Source organism: Dufourea novaeangliae, unplaced genomic scaffold (genome assembly GCF_001272555.1).
Source record: "Dufourea novaeangliae isolate 0120121106 unplaced genomic scaffold, ASM127255v1 scaffold98, whole genome shotgun sequence".
Taxonomy (NCBI): Eukaryota; Metazoa; Arthropoda; class Insecta; order Hymenoptera; family Halictidae; genus Dufourea; species Dufourea novaeangliae.
Genome location: NW_015373981.1, coordinates 197,832 through 218,934, shown reverse-complemented (window position 1 = coordinate 218,934; position 21,103 = coordinate 197,832). Strand labels below are relative to the sequence as shown.

The window sequence follows — 21,103 nt, the reverse complement described above, 5'->3', positions numbered from 1 at the left end:
GTCTTTTCTTTTTGTCCTGTAAATAATGTCACAAGTGTTCCGTCCTCAATATGGACTTTCTTTACTCACGGTATATTAATTTCTTTGGGCGGCTAAAATGCTTCTTTCAAAATCTGGGAAATTCCTAACAACCCCTTTTGAAATAATCGGACAATAATGTATTCGGCGCGCGTATAATTGCACCCAGTTCAAAGTCCCTGTACGTTAAAATGGTTTCTAAGAATTCAATACCGTCGTACTTTCCGGTAATAAAGACATTTCCAAATTATGTGTTACAATGAGCCACCGTGCAGTCTCGTTATTGCCTCCATTTACGATAGGATTGCCCGCGTTGCGGTCAGATACGTCTCACCCTAAGAACCTGCTCATATACGCGCGTCATGGTTATATTCGGTAGTAGTACTATTATTCCAATTGCGGTTTAAACTATGTGCATATGTACTTCTTTTCAGACATAGAAAAGTAAAGGACTATTAACATCACATGTGTGTGGACCTACTGCAACGGTTCTCAGAAACGTGAAATATATCATTAATGCAAAAATCGAATTTTGAAAATGCTTCTCAAATTAATATCTTCGAAGCTGTTATTTTACTGACATATTACAAAGTGAAATTATACAATAATTAAAAGTAAAAACTAAAACGGTCGCATCGGGATACGAACAGGCTCTTCATCATGAACGAGCGTGTGAGAGAAATCATTCTGCTCTCGGCGTCGGTCCTTTACTTTTCTATATCTGAAAAGAAGTACATATGCACATAGTTTAAACCGCAATTGGAATAATAGTACTACTACCGAATATGACAATGAAGCGTTTCTGAAATTAATATCTTCCAAGCTTTCACTTTACTGTACGTAACATATTAATGTGATGGATTTTCTCCCAATGTTTTCATATGTATGTACTGCAATAGTTAGAATGAAGGTAACATCTAATTGTAAGAATAATTTGTCTATAGTATATATAAGAGAATATGCATTTGTGTAATATAAAATTTAAATATTAAAGAGTAATAAATATATCTCCCATTTTTGTAAAATGCTTCTTAAATTAATATTTTTGAAACTTTTATTTTACTGGCAAATTACAAACTAAAATTACACAATAATTAAAAATAAAAAGTAAAAGCGTCGCATCGGGATTCGAACGGGGTTATGGACGGGGTCCTCGACTCTCTGCGTTTAGATTGCTTGGGATATGGGATTTTGACCTGGCTTGGGCCACTCGGTCGTCGCGTTGTAAACGCGTGACGTAGACTTTTGCCGAGGCACCCGAAGCAGAGCGCACACGGACGGAGGTAGAAAACGCTTGGCTTGGTGGTGAGTCGCCGAGTAGAACGTAGTGGGGGCAGAGCTCACGAACAGGCTAGAATATGCTTGGCAAAATAGCCACGGGAGGCTTGAAGAGGGTAAGCGCTCGCGCGTAAATTCCACGATTCTGGCATCACTGTTGCGCAGATGTCGCACGCGCGCACGCTCGCACTCAAACCCGCAGTTCCGCTCGCGCGTTACCAACCTATCCCTACTCTTTATTTCAATATCCAACAATATTTTATACAGTTTTGAAAAATAGTTGACTTTCCGCAGAAACGAAATATTTTAGTTCTTTTTCAAGCATTTTATGAACGTCCTGATTCTTTAAACTTTTAACACACTTCTTATTATAATTATTTGCACTATCGTCGTTAGTTAAGGTAGATACCATTTTTCTTTTAGAATCATATGATACTTTTTCATTGAAGAAAGCAAGTACTACAACTTCTCGACTTGAAATACCAGAAGTGATTCTTAAATTTATTAATTGCTACGCTAGACATATGGGGATCAATAATATTATAATGCGCTAAATACTTTAAAAATTTCAATTCTGAATTTGGTGCTTCAACAGCGAAAGGAGCTCTACACTAGGCTTTTGCGTAAACATTCACTATACACACACAAATATCTGAAATAGATTTGACCTACTCTGTAGTGAATTGAAATTGAGATCGAAAAACAAATATTTTTAAACAATATATGGTCTTTGCCAGCCATGTCGCGTGATGCATTGCCCTTGCTTTATGAAAAAATGCTCCGTGTAATTGCTTGTCTGTGTTCCTTTCCCGTCGCATTTTGGAGTATCGATACATACTTGTAGACAGAAATATATTTATAGTACATCTCACGTTTTGTAGAAACTATAAGTTTTGTCGTCTTAGCCCTGGTCTAAAAGAACCATTATCTGCACATACGGTATCGGCGCGGTGTATTACCTATACGTGCGTAGTGCGGACCTCTCACTATTCAAACGCCATTGTCTAAAAAATGGTTGAAAACTGAAAAAAATTATGTAAGCTAAGTTATAGAAAGCTGAATGCTCTTGTAATGTTGTTAGAACATAATTTCGATACGATTTACCATTTTTGAGAAATTCTTTAACACTAAATCTACTGAACTCCTCAGGAAGATAGGAATTAGTACGCTAAAATCGGTCATTTTGACCAACCGTGGTAGGTTCAGTGTTAATAACTCGCCAACAGGCATAACTTAAAAACTTTAAGGCCTGGTCGGCACCCTTGCCTGTAGTTCGATTGCAATAAACTTTTTCAGGGATTTTTTTCTTATGAAATGGCACCATTCTAGGAGGTGAGAGCAAAGAAGTACAACAAAATTTCGTTGTGTATAAGCAAGGGCAACCCTAGTGAAATATATCTGGCGCGATGGGTTATATATACATACTGCTTGACAGCCGATTTCTAGTTAATACACGGGCTCGATCGATGACCTAGTGATACTAATGAATGAAGTAAATTGAAATGAATGAAACGAACTTGTGAAACAATTGAAGAACGTGCCTCTGAAGTAGAAAAACCTATCGTGTAAGATGTCTCTTACGCCCATAATATGTCATTTCACCCGTATTTCCAATTAATAAGGCGGAAACGAAGCCTTGAACACAATGTCATCATCTTTGATTTTCTGTCTGGAGCATTTCATGCGAAATTGGACAATCTTTGGAGTAACATTTTGAATTTTGTTGGCACTTGGATATGTTGTAGTCTTTAGTGATACATAAGCGTATCTCGAAGGATTTATGTAAATTTTCAAAATGGTTGATTCTACAGCTGTTTGAAATACAGTGTCAACCTTTTATTAAGTGGAGACATAACAGTACCTAATCAAAATTATTTCAGATAGAAGAAAATATTTTTTAACCATTTATTTTACAATTGTTTCAAAGAAATGACAGTTTATAATAGCGAGGTACTACTGAAAAATTTGAAAAAAAAAGTGGATATTGTTCTATTTGTCCTCTTTATAAACATCTTTCGTTTGTAATTTAAAGTGATGAATGAATAAAACATAAATGTAGGAAAATCATGTGTAACGTAAAAAGACGAATACACAAGTATTTTTTGAAACAGAATCTTTAAGAAAGCCGAAGAAAAATGTGGGTACGGAAACTTGCAGAATTATTGCCAGGAAAAAGTCATATGTAGCTTGCGTTAAATTAAAAAAATAATCAGCCAAAAATTGATTAAAACTCACCCTTTCGGAAATTCATCTGCAGCTTGCAGACCTATGTCAGTAGGTCACTGTACCGATCCTGGTCATCGACGACCGAAACGGTTTAGGAGCCAAGGGTTGTAAGGTCTAGTGCATCCTGGTTATTCCACCGAATACGTACTCATTTCACTGCACGACCACTAACACTGATCAGACATGATCACTTAATGTATTTTTAATCGAACGTGTTATTCCTACGTTAAGAAATTTGGTGGCCCCGAAACGGTCTGATTGTTTTCAATTTTTCACATGTTTTACGTAGCCAGATGCTTGTACAGCAGCAGCCGCATATCTGTTATTTTGTGCGTACCACCAGAATATTGCGTAATACTCCCGTGAACTGAACATCTCTGTCGCCCGATTGCTAACCGACTGACAGAATTTTTCCGAAAGGGCTTCCTCTACCCCCAAGTAGTTTCTCATTGTTACATTGTGAGTTCACTCCCACCGTGGCAAGATTTAGGTAAAAAGAAACCAGCGTTCTAGGAAAACACGTGCTTTGCAGAAGTGCAACGAACGAATCGTCGTGCAGTTTCACTGAAGCGGGGGCTCCGTTAATTTATTGTCAGGATACCCATTGCTTCGAGATAGAAAGCAGAAACTACGTTTTCCTCGGGGAGCAGGAAAAAAAATTTCATGGACACATGTGAGTTGACGCTGCTTGGCCCTCTCCGAGCACCTTAGCAAAGGCCGGAGCGGACGTTTCGGTTATTTAGGGCCTAATTGCTTCGATCTCGTAACAGACGTGGACTCACAAGGGAACATCCCGAATTGACAATCACCGATTTTTATACAACTCTGCGAGATTGTGGTTCTCATAAAAATATTTCATAAGTATTTCTTTTTAGCTGCTCTCATCCACGTTGAACGGGTGAAAACAGCCCTAGGTTGTAAAAGAACCTAGCGCTCCGCTATTACGGTCGATTACCGTACCGCTACCAATGCAGATTATTTCAATGAGGTTAAAAACAATATCAAAGTGTAAGAAACGATTGAAAATTAAGGAGCCAAGAAAACTCGCGCAAACAATGATGGTATAACCAAATATATATTTGCTACGTTGTCTCGAACAGTGCGTGTCAAACGACTGCAGATACAAGAATGACCCTCCTCGACCGGGAGGTCCCTTCGTCGTCGTCCACGGAAAACTCCTCAAGGGTCCGTGGCTAATTTACGATATCCCAGGCGTCGTGCTGTTGGGCCCCGTTACTGCGCTCGCCTTAACACGTTGAGTGCCACGCGATTTTATAAGGAAATCGCCGCCAGGCCACGCGCGCTGCTTAGAAGCATATATCGTGGTAAGTTGTGTCAGTCAGTGGTGACTGACGCGGCCTGAACGGAAAGTTCAAGATCAGTCACCGATGACTGACGTGGCACTCAACGTATTAAGGTAAACAGTGCAGCAGCTATCTGGGCATTCGGTCGTGTTTATACGACGCTTGCGTTGAAATTTCTAACAAAAGTGTCAATTATAATTTATAATTTACACAAATATAATAATTGATCATGAAATAATTACATTTTTCTACTTTTTTTGTTTTTTATATTTATGTTATTTTATGATAATTTACTTTTATGATTGTAAGATGTCGAGCGGGGAAAAAATCGGACACGTCTTAAATATTGAAGTCGTTTATTCTCCTGTGTTCGACGGATCGAGACTGAGTGCCTCGTGTCCTCGTATTCAGTTTTTATATTCATGCTCTTACAGCACACACACACACACACACACGCGCATACATGCTGCCTCTGAATTCGCCTGGTGACTATCGGCTATTGCGTTTAGGGCGGCATCGGTCTTTAATCGACGCTGAAACGCAAGATTGGTCGAAGCCGGCGGCTCGACAAAGTCACGTACCGATTCGCTCTTTGGTGACACCTGACCCGATCGAGGTTCCTGTGATCATCGGTCCGACGCGGAACGCGTAGATTCCTTACATGATTTCCTATCGATATTGTTTTTCACCTCATTGAAATAATCTGGAGTTATTTCCTCGTATTTTGTATAAGATGGAGTATTTCAACGCGTATAATTAAACAGATAGTGCACTTTTACGATTTCTAGATATTTCTGTTACGGTATGCGATGCTGGTTGATTTCTCAAATGGTTGAAATTCAGTCTGCAGGTATAAAAGTTCCCTGCGTCCTGTAGCGAAATGTCCGCTCCGGCGTCTGCTAAGGTGCTCGGACAGGGCCAAGCTGCATGAACTCAACGTGTGTCCGTGAAATTTTTTTTCCTGATCCTCGAGGCAAACGTAGTTTCTGCTTTCTATCTCTAAGCAATGGGTATGCTGGCAATAAATTAACGGAGCCCCCGCGTCAGTGAAACTGCACGACGCGACGGTTCGTTCGTTGCACTTCTGCGAAGCACGTGTTTTCCTAGAACGCTGGTTTATTTTTATCTAAATCTTGCCACGGTGTGAGTGAACTCACAAGGTAACAATGAGAAACTACTTGGGGGTAGAGGAAGCCCTTTTGGAAAAATTCTGTCAGTCGGTTAGCAATCGGGCGACAAAGATGTTCAGTTCACGGGAGTATTACGCAATGTTCTGGTGGTACGCACAAAATAACAGATATGCGGCTGCTACTGTGCAAGCGTTTGGCTACGTAAAACATGTGATAAATTGAAAACAATCAGTCCGTTTCGGGGTCACCAATTTTCCTAACGTGGGAACAACACGTTCGATTAAAAATACATTAAGTGATCATGTCTGCTGATCAGTGTTAGTGGTCGTACAGTGAAGTGTATACGTATTTGGTGGAATAACCCAAGACGCACTTGACGTTACAACCCTTAACTTCGGCTGGTGAAGTATATGTGCGATCACCTGCGGACTGGGCGATATTCTGCCATAAACCGTTTCGATCGTCGATGACCAGGATCGGTACAGTGACCTACCGAAAAGTGAATTTCCGAAAGGGTGAGATCTATTCAATTTATTGTTAATTATTAGTTTGTTAATTTAACGCAAGCTACATATGACTTTTTCCTGGCAATAATTCTGCAAGTTTCCGTACCTACATTTTTCTTCTGGTTTCTTATAGATTCTGTTTAAAAAAATAATTGTCTTTTTACGTTACACATGATTTTCCTACATTTATGTTTCATTCATTCATCACTTTTAATGACCAACGGAAGATGTTAAAAAGTTCAATTTGTTATGTTTTTCTTATTTGCTATTATACGCGGTTTCCTGGGATGCATGCCGACTTGCTTGTTCGGAGCTTCATAGTACAAGCGTAGCGCGTAGCCACCGCTAGCGCGGGAACTCGGCTCGCAAACTCGCACTCTGATTGGTCAGGGTTTTTCGTTAATATCTCGTTAACAGGCCGCAGATAACATTTTCGCTAACGATAAAGTGGTTTCAAATCATCCCAACAACCCCTCATTTACCGAAAGGGAGACATTTTTGAGACACCCTGTATTTGAAACAACTGCAGAATCAACAATTTTTTAAATTTTCGTAAATCCTTTGGAATACGTTTATAGATCACTAAAGACCATAACATATCCAAGTGTCAACTAAATCCGAAAAGTTACATCAAAAGGTGTCCGATTTCGCGTGGAATGCCCCGTCTTAGTTTGGCATGTAGAATCCACCCTCGGCAAGTGTCCCATATTTTGATTGACACCCTGTGTATCTACACAGAGTATTCACGTTATTAGTTCCCAGCGTTTTTCTCGTAAGTGGTAGATTTGAGAGAAAAACAAAAGAGGACACAGTTTCAGTCATTTTTATACGCCACACAATGACTTATAATTTTTGTATACTAATGAAAGCGGTTGTCGAGACAAGTTGAACGACCTACAAAACAATGTGTTCACGGTCACTGAAATATGAAAATGGAGGAAGTACATATTTTTGAGATTTTATATCACTACATTTACTACTACTGACCTTTATTATTGGGAACGAATAGGAAATTCTATTATACTGCAGACTAGAAAAAACATGCGGTCCGATTAAGAAACGGATTCTTTCGACTGCTTTTCTGCCTATGCACGTTAACTCCATTTATCCGAACCGATTGTGGGACAAGTTGATTCGAATAACTGGATCGTTCGGATAATAGACGTCCACTAACTCTTCGTTCCACAACTGTTTATTCATTCGTTTAATCCGATGTGATGTTCATACAAATGAATTTCTAATTATCTGTTGGAATACAGGACGGGGCAATAACTTTGATCATCTTAATTAAGTTGATCTTTTTTAATCATCTTTTTCGTCATTTTAGGATGCCTCACACTAACGTAATAACGTAATTACATTCATAAGATATCTCTCGAGAGTGATATAATAATTCGTAAATATTCAGTGAAGTAAATATTTTTCAGTGCGTAATTTAATAATATTTAGCCTCTAACTTAACGTATAATATGGTAGGATTTCATAGTTATGAGACCGTTTACATTATTAAGGCACTGTATATTTGCAATATTTAACTGTGGCTGTTCTTCAACGGGTACCCGCAACAGCCCAAAAGCAGACCCTTCTCTAAACGCAAATTCAGAAGTAATAAATGAATATGCAGTGTACTTTTTAAAAAATTTGTAATCATCATTTCTTGAACTTTTGATACAAAACAAGAAAATTCTTAATATCCTCATATATGTAAACGTTATAAATGTAAAATGAAACGCGTACGCCATGCTCCGTCTGATGGTGAACATCATTCCAGATAGGTGAATTACCTGAAACACGAAGCAAAAGGGTTTTTAGAACCTGTAGGACAGTCCCTATCTTTTGTCGGAAGCAGAATTTCGAAAAAAAATTAATAGAATTTTTGTTGGTATATACGATTTCATCCTTTTTCTCTATGAAAAAAACATGTTTTTTAAAAGAATTTCTATTGAATATCCACTCCCGACACATTTTAGGGAATAGTTTTCGGTCTTTCTGTAAATTTGAGATTTTACGTTTACCGCCTTGGAAAACGTAGTTCCTGGAAAATCACGTTTAAAGTTCCAATTAAGAGGAACTAAAAGGATTAAAGTCTTTTATGGCCTTCCTTTTTCTTGTAATGTCAACCCTGCCGTCTTTCGTCAAAAGTGAGGCACGACGATCGGCGGAGGTTACGCGGATATTATTTGAAGTTTGGCTCCATTTGACTGTCATTTCTTCAATTTTTGGAATTTCAGAGTCCGGTCCGTTTAACATACGCTGAAACGATGCAACTATCGATATATACAAAAAAACTAAAATCGAATTTTTATTACAGTTTTATACAGTTCAGTATACTAGAAGTCGGTTTTTCATTTTCTTTGCCATTTTCTTCGCAATCTTCTTTAATTGACTGTACAGTCGCTCTGAATTTATGTCTCTTAACGTTGGATATAATGTCATCACCGCTAAAAATGTAAAAACCGCTATCATTTTCATTGCGTCTGAGCCATAGTGCTTTGTTTTCCACATCACATTCGACACCGTATAAAATACGTAGTGTTTTGCAGCTTCGTCTATTTCTATGATTGTAGTTTGTTTGGAGTCTGGTGATAATTTGTGGTACGTTGTGTGGCTGGATTCGGATAATAAGAGCTTAGTTACATGTTCAGTAAACCGGATACTGTGACGATATTAGTTCGGATAAATGGAGTTCCTTGTATATATGGGGTGTTTGAGGTCGGGAAATACAACCAGGCAGGATTCTATACGGAAGATTAAGTCGAAAACGAAAAATAAAATTATTTTGGGTGACGCTTTGTTTTCAAGGATAATCGAACTTGATAATTTGTTGGGTACACGGATACTAGAATAGAACTTCGCTAACGCGTCTCTTCACTGCATGTCTTTTTTACTTATTGCTAGCATGATTTTGAAAGTGTGTTAAAAATACACGTATAATTATAGTATCCGTGTTTTAGTCTGTGTAGTTTTTAATCCACGGGTACTGAAATACAGGGGGGGACGGTGCACACACAAAACGCACGAGGAATTGCGGTCATAGTCGGCCAATTTTTTTCAAACTTACAACATTTGTATCGCTTTCCCACAAGAAACTGTTAACATTTCGTTTGACCATATCGGCAATTTGTAGTTTCATCACCTATCGTAACACGTAGAAAGATATACAGGGTGTCTCAGCTACCTTCATCACCTTGAATAATGACTTAATAGTTTATAAAAATTCTTAGGCGTGCAGCTTACATGGCATCAAGGGGCACATCTTATAAGGTACGTGTTATTTTGTGGGTGGAGGTATTTTAGAGATTTCAAGGTCAGCTTGTTTTTTTTTAACGAACTGACCTATTTTTTGTACCATAGATAGACAGAGTATCAAATGTTGAGTAAAAATGTGTTGACCTTCATACGTCCTAAAGCTAATGATTAACGAGATATTTCCAAAATAATTTTTAATACGTACTTACTATCTGTCAAAGTTAGGCAAAATTTAATGGAATTAACGATTAACGATTACAATTGAATTTTGAATTGTCAATCGCAATTGACGATTGAAATCTGCATTTAATCGTTAGTTGCGATTGACGATTGAAGTCGGAATTTAATCATTAATTGAATTACAAATTTTAGAGTATTATCGGAAAGAAGATAAAACCTATTAATCCGTACGCTATGAAACAATATTTTAGTAACGTCTAATACAGTGATGAAACTTTTTTATTTTTGCTTCTTTCTTTATGAAACTTTCATTAACATATTTCTAAGATGTTTCTAATCAAAATAATGCCAAACGAAACATAATTTAATCATCAATCGCTAATTAAAAAATATTAATCATGCATTAATATTTATTCTATTTCTCAATGAGAATTAACTATGAATTTCGATATAATTAAAATTCCAATTGAAATTATTTTCATCACAGTTATCGGTTCAATCTTGGAATGTTATACATAGTGGGGTACTGTGTTCCCCCTTCGTTTTTGTATCAGCTATTCCTCAGAAATGGTAGCACTTTGCTCTTCGTGTTTCTTGTTGGTCTTGTAAGAGAAGAAGACCATTCTACTGGAGGTCTGAACTTATTTGAACCAGTTGTATTATTAATTCCCGCCGGTATTAACTCTTCGACTACGGTGCCGAAGTTATTTTCTGACCCGTCTCGAGATGGATCGGCACGAACACAGTGATACTTGGTGGATCTGACGTGTAAGGGCTACTTTCCACTAAGTCCTACTGTCCACTAAGGCAGGCCTGTCCAACTTGTGGCCCGCGGGCCAAAATCGATAATCGCCCTTACCGGCTTGCTCTTTCAGCCGAGGGGAATGACCCCCCTCCATATCCACAAGAAGCCCGACGTATAGAGGCAAGAAAGCGTGTGTACATGCTCTGACTGTCCGTCCTTTCTGACGCTCCAGAAATTCCTACCCGCACGTACCTCTTGCCCCACGATCGCATCGCAGCGCAAGCGAGTAGTGTGGGGTATGGACTGAGTGATGGTGGGGACCGCGTCGTCTGGCGAAATGACCCGCGGGCCACATGTTGGACAGGCCTGACTAAGGCGTCTCGTCATAGACGCTTCATAGACATGTGACGCTTGCAGAACGCTTCCATGTAGCGACCATTGTAAAACAATGTGACGTGTGTCCACATATGCTTCAGCGTCGCGTTTTCGTCGCCGCATGCGTTCGGCATGAAGCGCGTCGTCAACGATGTCTGCCGTTGGGCGTATAAAAGGACGCAAAATTACCATTTGTCTTTGAGTGTGAAATATGTTGGCCGTAAAATTCGTACAGATTGTTGAAAATTTACCCATAAAATATACAAAAAAATAGAAAAAATACCCATGTCAATACCACATTTCAGTGTCTTGTTTTTTGATTAGCGGAGCTACCAAACACACTAAATTCTTGCACGTATTTTTATTCATTCTACAGAAATAATGAAATACATGATCATTTACGTTCTATTCTATGTAAGGATGTAACCAATATCTTTTCCGACTTTTACGCCGTCGAACATAATTACAACATAAGGCGATAAGGTCCTCTTCGTAATCGTCAGCGTAGTATACAACATGACGATTACGCTACGCTTGAGTTTATGTCCACTTGAGCGTCTTGGAAGCGTATAGGACGCGTACAGAAAGCTTCATTTTCCTCATTCGCAAAGATCTCGGGCGACGCAGAGGACCTTATCATCTTATGTTCTAATTATGTTCGACGGCGTAAAAGTCGGAAATGATATTGGTTACATCCTTACATAGAATAGAATGTAAATGATCATGTATTTCATTCTTACTGTAGAATGAATAAAAATACGTGTAAGAATTTAGTGTGTTTGGTAGCTCCGCTAATCAAAATACAAGACACTAAAATGCGAAACATCGCAACATAATAGTATTAGCCATGTACAAGCATGAGTATTTTTTCTATTCTTTTTATATTTCATGGGTAACTTTTCAACAATCTGTAGGAATCTCACGGCCGACATATTTCACACTCGAACACAAATGAAAATTTTGCATCCTTTTATACGCCCAGCGGCGGACATTGTTGACTACGCGCTTCATGCCGAACGCATGCGGCGACGAAAACGCGACGCTGAAGCATATGTGGACACACGTCACATTGTTTTACAATGGCCGCTATACGGAAGCGTCCTGTAAGCGTCAAATGTCTATGAAGCGTCTATGACGAGACGCCTTAGTGGACCGTACGCCTAAGTCGTAACGTTACAGAGGTTTGTGACATTAGATGGAAACGGCCGGACTGAGACGCCGCAGAAATATTGACTGCGTCTTTGTACAAACGAAATTTATAGTTAATTCTCATTAAAAAATAAAACAAATATTAATTGATGATTAATATTTTTTAATTAGAGATTGACGATTAAGTTCTTCAATTAACTAAATTAATCGCAAATTATTCGACGATTCATTTTTTTTTTAATCAGCCATTAACGATTAACCTTATCAATTGGCTGAATTAATCGCGAATTATTTGACGATTCATTCTTTAATCGTAAGAATCAATTAGTCAAACGAAAAATTTGCAATGATTGATATCCATCTCCGCTATCCGGAAGCTAGAGGTGCGCGAACTGATGCCCTTCAACTTCAATACAATGATTATTTTGTAAATATTTCGTTAACTATTAGGTCTAGGACGTATAAAGGTTTATTTTTACTCAGAAGTTAATACTGTATCGATCTATGCTACAAAAAATAGGTCACTCCATGAAAAAAAATCAAGGTGACATTAAAATCTCTAAAATGCCTCCGCCCACAAACAAAACACGTACCTCATAAACGTGCCATTTACATAACTTCCATACCTTAAAATTTTCATAAAGTGTACCGTTAAGTCATTATTCAAGGTGATCAAGTTAGATGAGACACCATGTACGTACAGGATGTCCGCGCGGACAGTGTACAGTCCGTTATTTCCTAAACTATTTGAAATGCGAGAAAACTTTTTGCATAATATTGAATAGCACGAGGGCGCCAATTGACGGGGCTATAACGAAGTTTCTTTAACATTATTATTTGAAGAGATATGAAGGTCCAGTTTGATTTTTTACGTCGGCTAATATATTTTTTTTAGATCGCTTCATAGAGCGTTTCAAGGTTAATTCGGTAATTTTTAAGGTGTATACCATTTTTCAAATAGTTTTTGAGATATTGTGCTTACAAATTTATCGATTTTCAACGGGAGAAAATCTGCTGTCTTGTTAGCGCCTTCAAATACCACGTATATCAGTAAATTTGTAAGCGTAATATCTCGGAAATTATTTGAAGAAGGGTGTATACATTAAAGATTACTGAATTCATCTTAAAACGCACTATCAAGTAATCGAAAAAGAAATATATAATTCTATTTAAAACACCTATACCAGACCTTCATATCCCTTACAATAATATTGTTGAACAAAATTCGCCTTCTTTCGTTAATCGTGCCATTCAATTTTATGTGAACAGTTTTCTCGTATTTCAAATAGTTTAGAAAATAACGGTCTGTACACTGTTTGGGCGGACACCATATATATTTTTGACACCACCTAAACTTTTATTAATGTTCATGAAAATGCTCCATCGTTTTGAAAAGTGTTTCTTAACGCTGAAGATTCAAGGAATCCAATGGTATTTTTTCCAAATTGATCAATGGGTAGGTGGGAACACTGTCAATTCGGCATTTGAAAATTTAACTTTAATTATTATTATATTCGTTAACAATATATAAAATTTGTTATACACATTTGGAAAAAGCATTTCGTCAACTTTAAAAGGAGCACAAAATCAAAGCTCTGTGTTTAAAAATAACCAAAATATTGTGGTTGAAGTGAGTGGTGTAGATTGATATCGTACAATTTTTCAAAATTTTAACATTAAATATTTTGGATGTGGTTCAAGTTTGGATACTAAAATTTTACACAAATGCTGTCAATTTAAAAACAAATAGGTGTCTAGGTATAATCGTAATTCCCTGTGTGCTTTGACGTGGAATGGCTCGTATCCGTGTATTAAAAACTACACAGATATATTAAATACACATGTACACGTGCATTTAGATACGCGTAGAATCGGGATCTGCAGTTCAAACGCAATTTTCTCGAAGACAAAACTCCAAACGAAAAAAATTATTCTTTTTTTTTCGACATATTTTTTCTTACAGAACCATTTTCTGCCGAATTGTACTATCCGACCTCAGACACTGTATAAATAAAGCACTAAAAGTAAATGGAGGGCTAGAAAAGTAAACGCCAAAGAAACTGTTCATTCTAAACATTCTGCGTGTAATGGAGAAAAATGGAGAAACATTTTCTTCCAAGAAAAATGACATTAGTATTATAATTGTTATACTTGTCTTATGTACAATGTGTGTCTTATAATATGTAACATATTGTGAAGCTAGAAATTTCCTTCGAGAAATGTATTGGATATTCCAGAGTGTTTCAATAAGACTCTGTCAACGTATTTTTTCTAAGCTCATAAATGATCTCGTAACGAGTTGCAACAGAGATATAAAATGAGACGATAATACTTGTTGCGCCAAGAAATAACATGATAGATGAATTAGTTCGAAATGTTAATGTTGCACTTACTAAAATTACATAAAATTCATGGTGTCATAAACTCAATTTACCAACATCAGTCGTGTACCGATATTTTGAGATGGACTAGTTATATTCATCACTTTGTGAAGTAGAAAATGTAACTTGTATAAAGACATTTTTGTTTCATATATTCTTGTCTGGTAACGTATTAACAACACATTTATTATTATTGGTTTCTTTTAAGAAAATGTTTATATTCCTATGTTCATAGAGGTAGGGTATTAATAAAAATGTGAAACACTTTCGCAAAGTGGATTCAACATGCAAAATTAAAACAAAAATGAAGAATGACAAAATTGCGTTCGAGGCCTCGTTTCCGAGTTGTTAATAGTTGAAAATACGGAAACCGTAAGTGTCAAATACGTCGGGCACTACGAATTATTATACTACTTACAACAGTCGATTCCTAGCTGACACACTGACGAGCAAACTCGACTTCCTTTAGGGGAAAAGCAATATATGTAGAGGTAAGGGCCTCCTACCGCTTGACAAATTTATTTCAAATACTGACAAAAATGTTGAACCGAATGTTAGTTTGGCATAAAGTTCAGTAATTCCGAGACCAAGTAGTAGGAGGTATTTCCCTTACATCACTTTTTCCCCTAGCGGAGGCCGAGATTGCTCGCGAGGTTACACTGACGTGCAAACTCGGTTTCCGTTAGGGAACACAGTGGCATAGGCAAAGGGCCTGTTACTATGCTCCTACCACTTGGTATTGGAAATTACTGAAATTTATGCCAAATTAACATTCAATTTAACATTTATTCAGTACTTGAAATAAAGTTACCAAGTGGTAGGAGGTACTTACTCTTATATTACTTTTTCCCCTGGCGGTAGCCGAGTTGGCTCGTGAGTATACATTCATGAGCAAATTCCGCTTCTGCTAGGGAAAAAAGCGACGTGGAGGGCCCTTGTCCTACGCCGCTTTCTTCCGCTAACAGAAGCCGAGTTTGCTCGTGGGTGTACACGGCATCGATCGATGGCCCCGTTAAATTTCTGAATTAAATGAAATCAAATGAATGAAACCAACACGTGGAACGATCGAAGAGTGCGCCTCAAGTAGAATAACCCGCTGTGTCAGGCGTATTTTACGCGTATTTCACCTGTATTTTTAACCATTAATATCTTGCAAACGAACCCTCGAACGCAATTTCATTATTCTTGATTTTTATCTGTGCTTTCCATACAGAATCCACCTTGTGAATGTGTCCCATATCTTTATTAACACCCTGTATAATAAGTTTCCCTTTAATTTTATCATAAAACATATTGACATAATACAGTAAAAAGCCCTGGAAACTTAGAATACCCTGTGTAAGAGTATGATATGTTTGAACGTTAACAAAAAATTATGAAGGTATGTGAAATTAAAAATTAATATTTGTTGTAAGTACTACTGAAAAGTTAGTTATTACATATGATTTTGGTAATTATTTTTTAAATTGCGTCGTGTTAAATCTGTGAATTTGGCATCGTATACAATGCCAGTTGCTTGATTTTACTTATACAAAATGACACAAGTAAACAGTATTTCTGTTGTTGAAATCATTCAGAATTCCGTTGGTATTTGTATGGAACGATTAAAATAGGACACCCAGCTTACACATACCAAATTTTTATAACAATGGATTACATATTTCATGTAACTTTAATATGAAAGTGTCTAAACATCAGATAATTGTTGTTTCTTACATGTAGCTCATTTTTTGTATTAGTAGTATAATATTACAGGGTGTCCTATAACTGGTGGTAAGACCGAATTGGCGGTGATTCGATGTGAAAAAATAAGTTGACAGTATACAATAAAATTTTTCTATTTAAGTCTTCGTTTTCGAGAAAACCGACTTCGAAAAACAGCTGAATCCACGTGCAACTGAATAGGATTTGGCTAACGTGTCTGTTCATTGCAGTCTGTTTCTATTTACTACAATGACGAATACACGCGTTTCAGATTAATTTTCATAGTCGATTTTCCCGAAAACGAAGTCTTAAAGGAAAAAATTTTATTATAAATTTTCAACTTATTTTTTCATGGAGAATCACCTGTTACTCGGTTATATCACCAGTTAAATAACGCCCTCTATATTTACTAAAAGTAAAAACATTTAAATGTTTAAAAAGAACACCGTGCATGTAATTAGCTAGAATATGTAGAAATAGTAATTCAAACAAGTTACATTTTCAAAATTTACTATTGAAGAAGCATAGTACAACATATGTATGCCTGTAGCATACATTTCTGCATGAAGCATGTTTTTTATATAAATTTAATAAAGAACTATGTATAAACGCAGAATTTTTATCGTCTTGATATTTATCAATTTTTTGATAATTTAACATTTTTATTTTTAATTTATTTAGGAGGAATTATATCATTCTCTCATTTAATTATAATCAAATCTGAAAATGTTAATTGTTTGCTGTAGGCTGCAGTATTAAAATAGCCTCAGGAATTATTCTCATGTAAAGGCTTAGATGAGCAATTACCTTTACCTTACATTTTTTGGAAATCTAAAAATTCGAGGAAATAGAAAAAATGACGGGAAATCCAAACTGTATTTCAAAATGTTATCAAATGCTTCTATTATTATAAGCTGAATAAATGATTATACATTCGCGGTTAAAATTATTAGAACACTTGGCGAATATGCAGTAGTAAATGTTACAAGGCATTACGAAATTGCTGAAGTCTGAAATAAATATTATTTAGAGGATATTAAAGCTCGACCGACAATGCATACGCTACTATGAAGTAATAAATTGTTGTACATAAAATATATCCTTTTTACGAAACAACACATTTTCTTCGCCCAGACAATAAAATCAACTACATTTTCTAAAGAACTCTGTCTTTTATAACACAATGAGCAATAGATTTACGATTTTTATTACTATATTTTGCTAGCGATTAATTGCTATATAATTTTGTACATTTTCATTATTTATGTACATCATAAAAAATTATCAAAAAATTGTGAATATCGACACAACATAAATATATCATAATGAATCATATTATTAGTGGAGTTGGAATGTAATGACATAATCACCAGAGTTAGTAACAACGCGATTTATTGTACAATATTCTACCATTTGAACAATAGTACCTCATTATAGTTGTACTGACGGTTATATTTAATCTCAATTTAAATCTAAATTTTTATTATAAGTATGGATGCATAAGATCTATACTATTTCTGTTCTTTAAACATTTATAGTAGTTATTATAGTATTAATACAGTATCCTCCTTACAAATTATTATTCAACAGTGCTTCGGAAAGCATTGACCCAGCCTTATTTTAGATCACTTATTCGCAATTTTCGTGGTTTCGAACTTTTTCCATTGGACGATTCTTACCTATTCACACCAATACTAAATGACATATGCATAAGTTTATCAGTAATATAATATAAACATTTTTTATTTTTATTATACCTTTGCGAAAATTTTATCATTATATTAACACATTTTTCTGACGGATATAAAATCAAGTGACATATCGTTATTTGTATCATCTAGCGTAATACACGTATAATAAAATGTATTTTGGTGGCTTCAGAATACTCATTAGCAGAACTGGGTTTTATGCTTAATGACATACTCGATTATATTTATAAAATTTAATACAATAGGAAGTAGTCTTATATGTATTTGCATAAACATTTTCAGTTAACTAATTACTATTACTTCAAACTATTCAAATAATTTTATATCAGGCTATACTATCATCAGATAACTGTTATGAATATATGATAATTACATTGTGCATAATTACAACGAGATATAAAAAAAATTTATAAAATTTAATATATAAACACGGCGTTCGGCGTTCGTTTGCAACGTCAGACGCGTGGTGCAATTGTTCAAGTAGATGATTGTCATGTAATAGCTGCAATTGGGGATGATTCGTACGTATATATATATATACACACACACACACACGCGCGCGCACGCACACACACACACACACACACACACACACACACACACACACACACACACACACACGTGTGTGTGTAGAATTTTTGAAAATTATCGTAATATCAGAATTAATTGTTAATTAAACGTAAAGAATTAAATGTTTAATCTTCAAATCGATTTGGTTTAGAAGAGAACTTAGTACATACATATATACCTATTTGAAGATATTACAATAGAATCAGTAAACTTATTACAACCTCAATTTTCACCATATAGTTTTGTCAATGATACAGCCTGTATTTATGTAAATTATATCATTATAATTAAGCTAATTAAATGTAGAAGAATTTCTGTTTTCTATAATAGTAGAATATAATACAAATTGTCAGTTATGTTTCCCATTGTTATGTTACAGAAACATGATATAAATTTTTTCATACACATACGTATGTATCATACACTTGTGTGGTGAAAATCATGTTACAAGACATTTTTTACGTAGAAAAGTAATATATCGTTAATGTCAATACTATGTAGATATAAATGCTTTTAATAAAAAAGAAAAGTACATATCTCTTAGTTGTTTTTATGTAATCTGCATTATGGTTCATCCAATATTGTATAGTGTCTGTTAAAAAGGCTGTCACATTCTCGCATTCGAATGGACAAAAGTTGTATGCAATTGAACTAAAAAATTATTTATCAAATACAGACTGCTCTCGATTATCGTCCCAAACTCGGGCCCGTGCCGGAACAATAATCATATAGGGAGAAATGCTTCAGACCCTTTAGTAAATTTGATATTTTTTTTTTTTTGTAAATTTGATTTTTTTTTTTCGAAGTTCGACCCTGGCAATAAAAGCAGAGGGGCAACAAAGTATGCTCTTGACAAGTTTTACGGCCTCCCCCCTACAGTGGTAGGGATAACGCCTGGACAATAATCGTGTAGAACAAACCAGACAATAATCGAAAGGAGTCTGTACAGTCATAATAAGTGCTTGATATTCTAAATATTCTGGAATTTTTAAGACAGCAACTTTGATGGAAAATATTAAAGACTTCTTAAACGGAGAAGTGACAGTCATAGAAATATAACATGCATTTGTACTTGATGCATGAAAATGAGATATTTCAATACAAATAACAATTATATTTAGTTTATACAAACCATACGTATACTTGCGTGCAATCATTTTTTATTGTTTTAAAATAAAAAAATTAAATAGTGTACAATGAATTGATTTCGTTTTAAATATTATTATATTAGATGCAATTCAGATGGATTGTGTTTAGTTCTTGTTAGAATCTTGTGGTTACTAAATTGTAAAATCCTTTAAAAGTTTGTCCATTATTATGTCCATTTTCTACCCCTTTACGAAATTGTTTAATGGTCGTCTATATTTAAATTGGTGAGTCTTATAAAAAATTATTAATGAAATGTTGGACAAATCGGGAGATAGGGCAAAAGAGAGGTGACATGTGTCTGTTGCCAGGCTGAGCATGGAGGTGTCGTGTCGCAGATGGCAGACCCGAGCCGTGAGGAAGAACAAGTCACTCTCTTAGGTGAAGAGGGCCTCCGCGCTGGCGGCCAGGCTCTCAAGCTCGGGTAATTAAAAGTGGTGTAAATTCAACTAGCATAGGACGTAACGATTTAAACATTTCATCATGAAAGCTAGAGTAAACACGACAAAAAAGTATGGCGTTAATTTTTCAATAAGTTAAAGTGTAAAACTATATGAAAATTGCTAAATTATTTAACAGATAAAATTTTTAATGATAATATTTTGAGAATTGATAGTTCACACAGTCATAAAGCTTCACATTAAAAAATTACAAAACAAAAAATCCTTATGTCCTATACTTCAAACACTAAGCATTGCAAACTTTTGTATTTCACAAATACTTCATGAATTTATTTAAAAAAAACTTCAAACTAATGTAATTGATTGTTCTCCACTCTGCTATGGTATTGGGCCAAATAATGTTTACAATAATATAATGCAGGATATGTTTATAAATATATGTTAAATCTATGAACACATTATTATATATTCTATAAAACGTTAGGGTCTGTTCATATATTGTAGAGCTTATAATATTTTTCTGTGTAATTTGGATATGCATTTGAATGTAGATTTAAGTAGAGGGCACAATACGTCAATGTGTTCTGTGGTTACAGCACCTGTATACTACGGCAGACACCATAGGAGCACACTATAGGAATCCCCTCAGGCAAGCTGTTATCAACCGTTATTTGCATTTGCAAATCTGTTTGTTTTATGTTTTTGCCAGTAGCTACCTAGCAAAATCCTTTAGTCAAAAAGGAATACTAATATTATAGTCACTAAACATTCAAAGTTTTCTTATAATTATTAATTCCTTAAATAAGTATGTTTATGATATTAACTGTGAACAAACATTGCCTTGTCAAATACAATCTTAAAAAATCTTTCATAACAAATATATTTTATAATAAATATCTTTCATAAAAATTCAATACAGTGTGTTAAGAAATGATAGGTTCAGTCACAGTTATGGTCGTAACTCATGAGCAAATGCATCAATCAATCTGAAATTTTCAGGGTATTAGGTACTTATACCGACAAATTTGTCTG

The 21,103-nt window shown here is 35.6% G+C and overlaps 1 protein-coding gene across 1 annotated transcript in view; it reads left to right on the top strand.

Annotated features, from left to right (window-relative positions):
- The window catches only part of LOC107187118 (V-type proton ATPase 116 kDa subunit a), a 189,621-nt gene that overhangs the window by 55,200 nt on the left and 113,318 nt on the right, over positions 1-21,103 (top strand). The window contains exon 3 of the mRNA XM_015575125.1: positions 20,009-20,094. Coding sequence (XP_015430611.1) covers positions 20,009-20,094 — 86 coding nt within the window. The remainder of the gene's footprint in view (positions 1-20,008; positions 20,095-21,103) is intronic.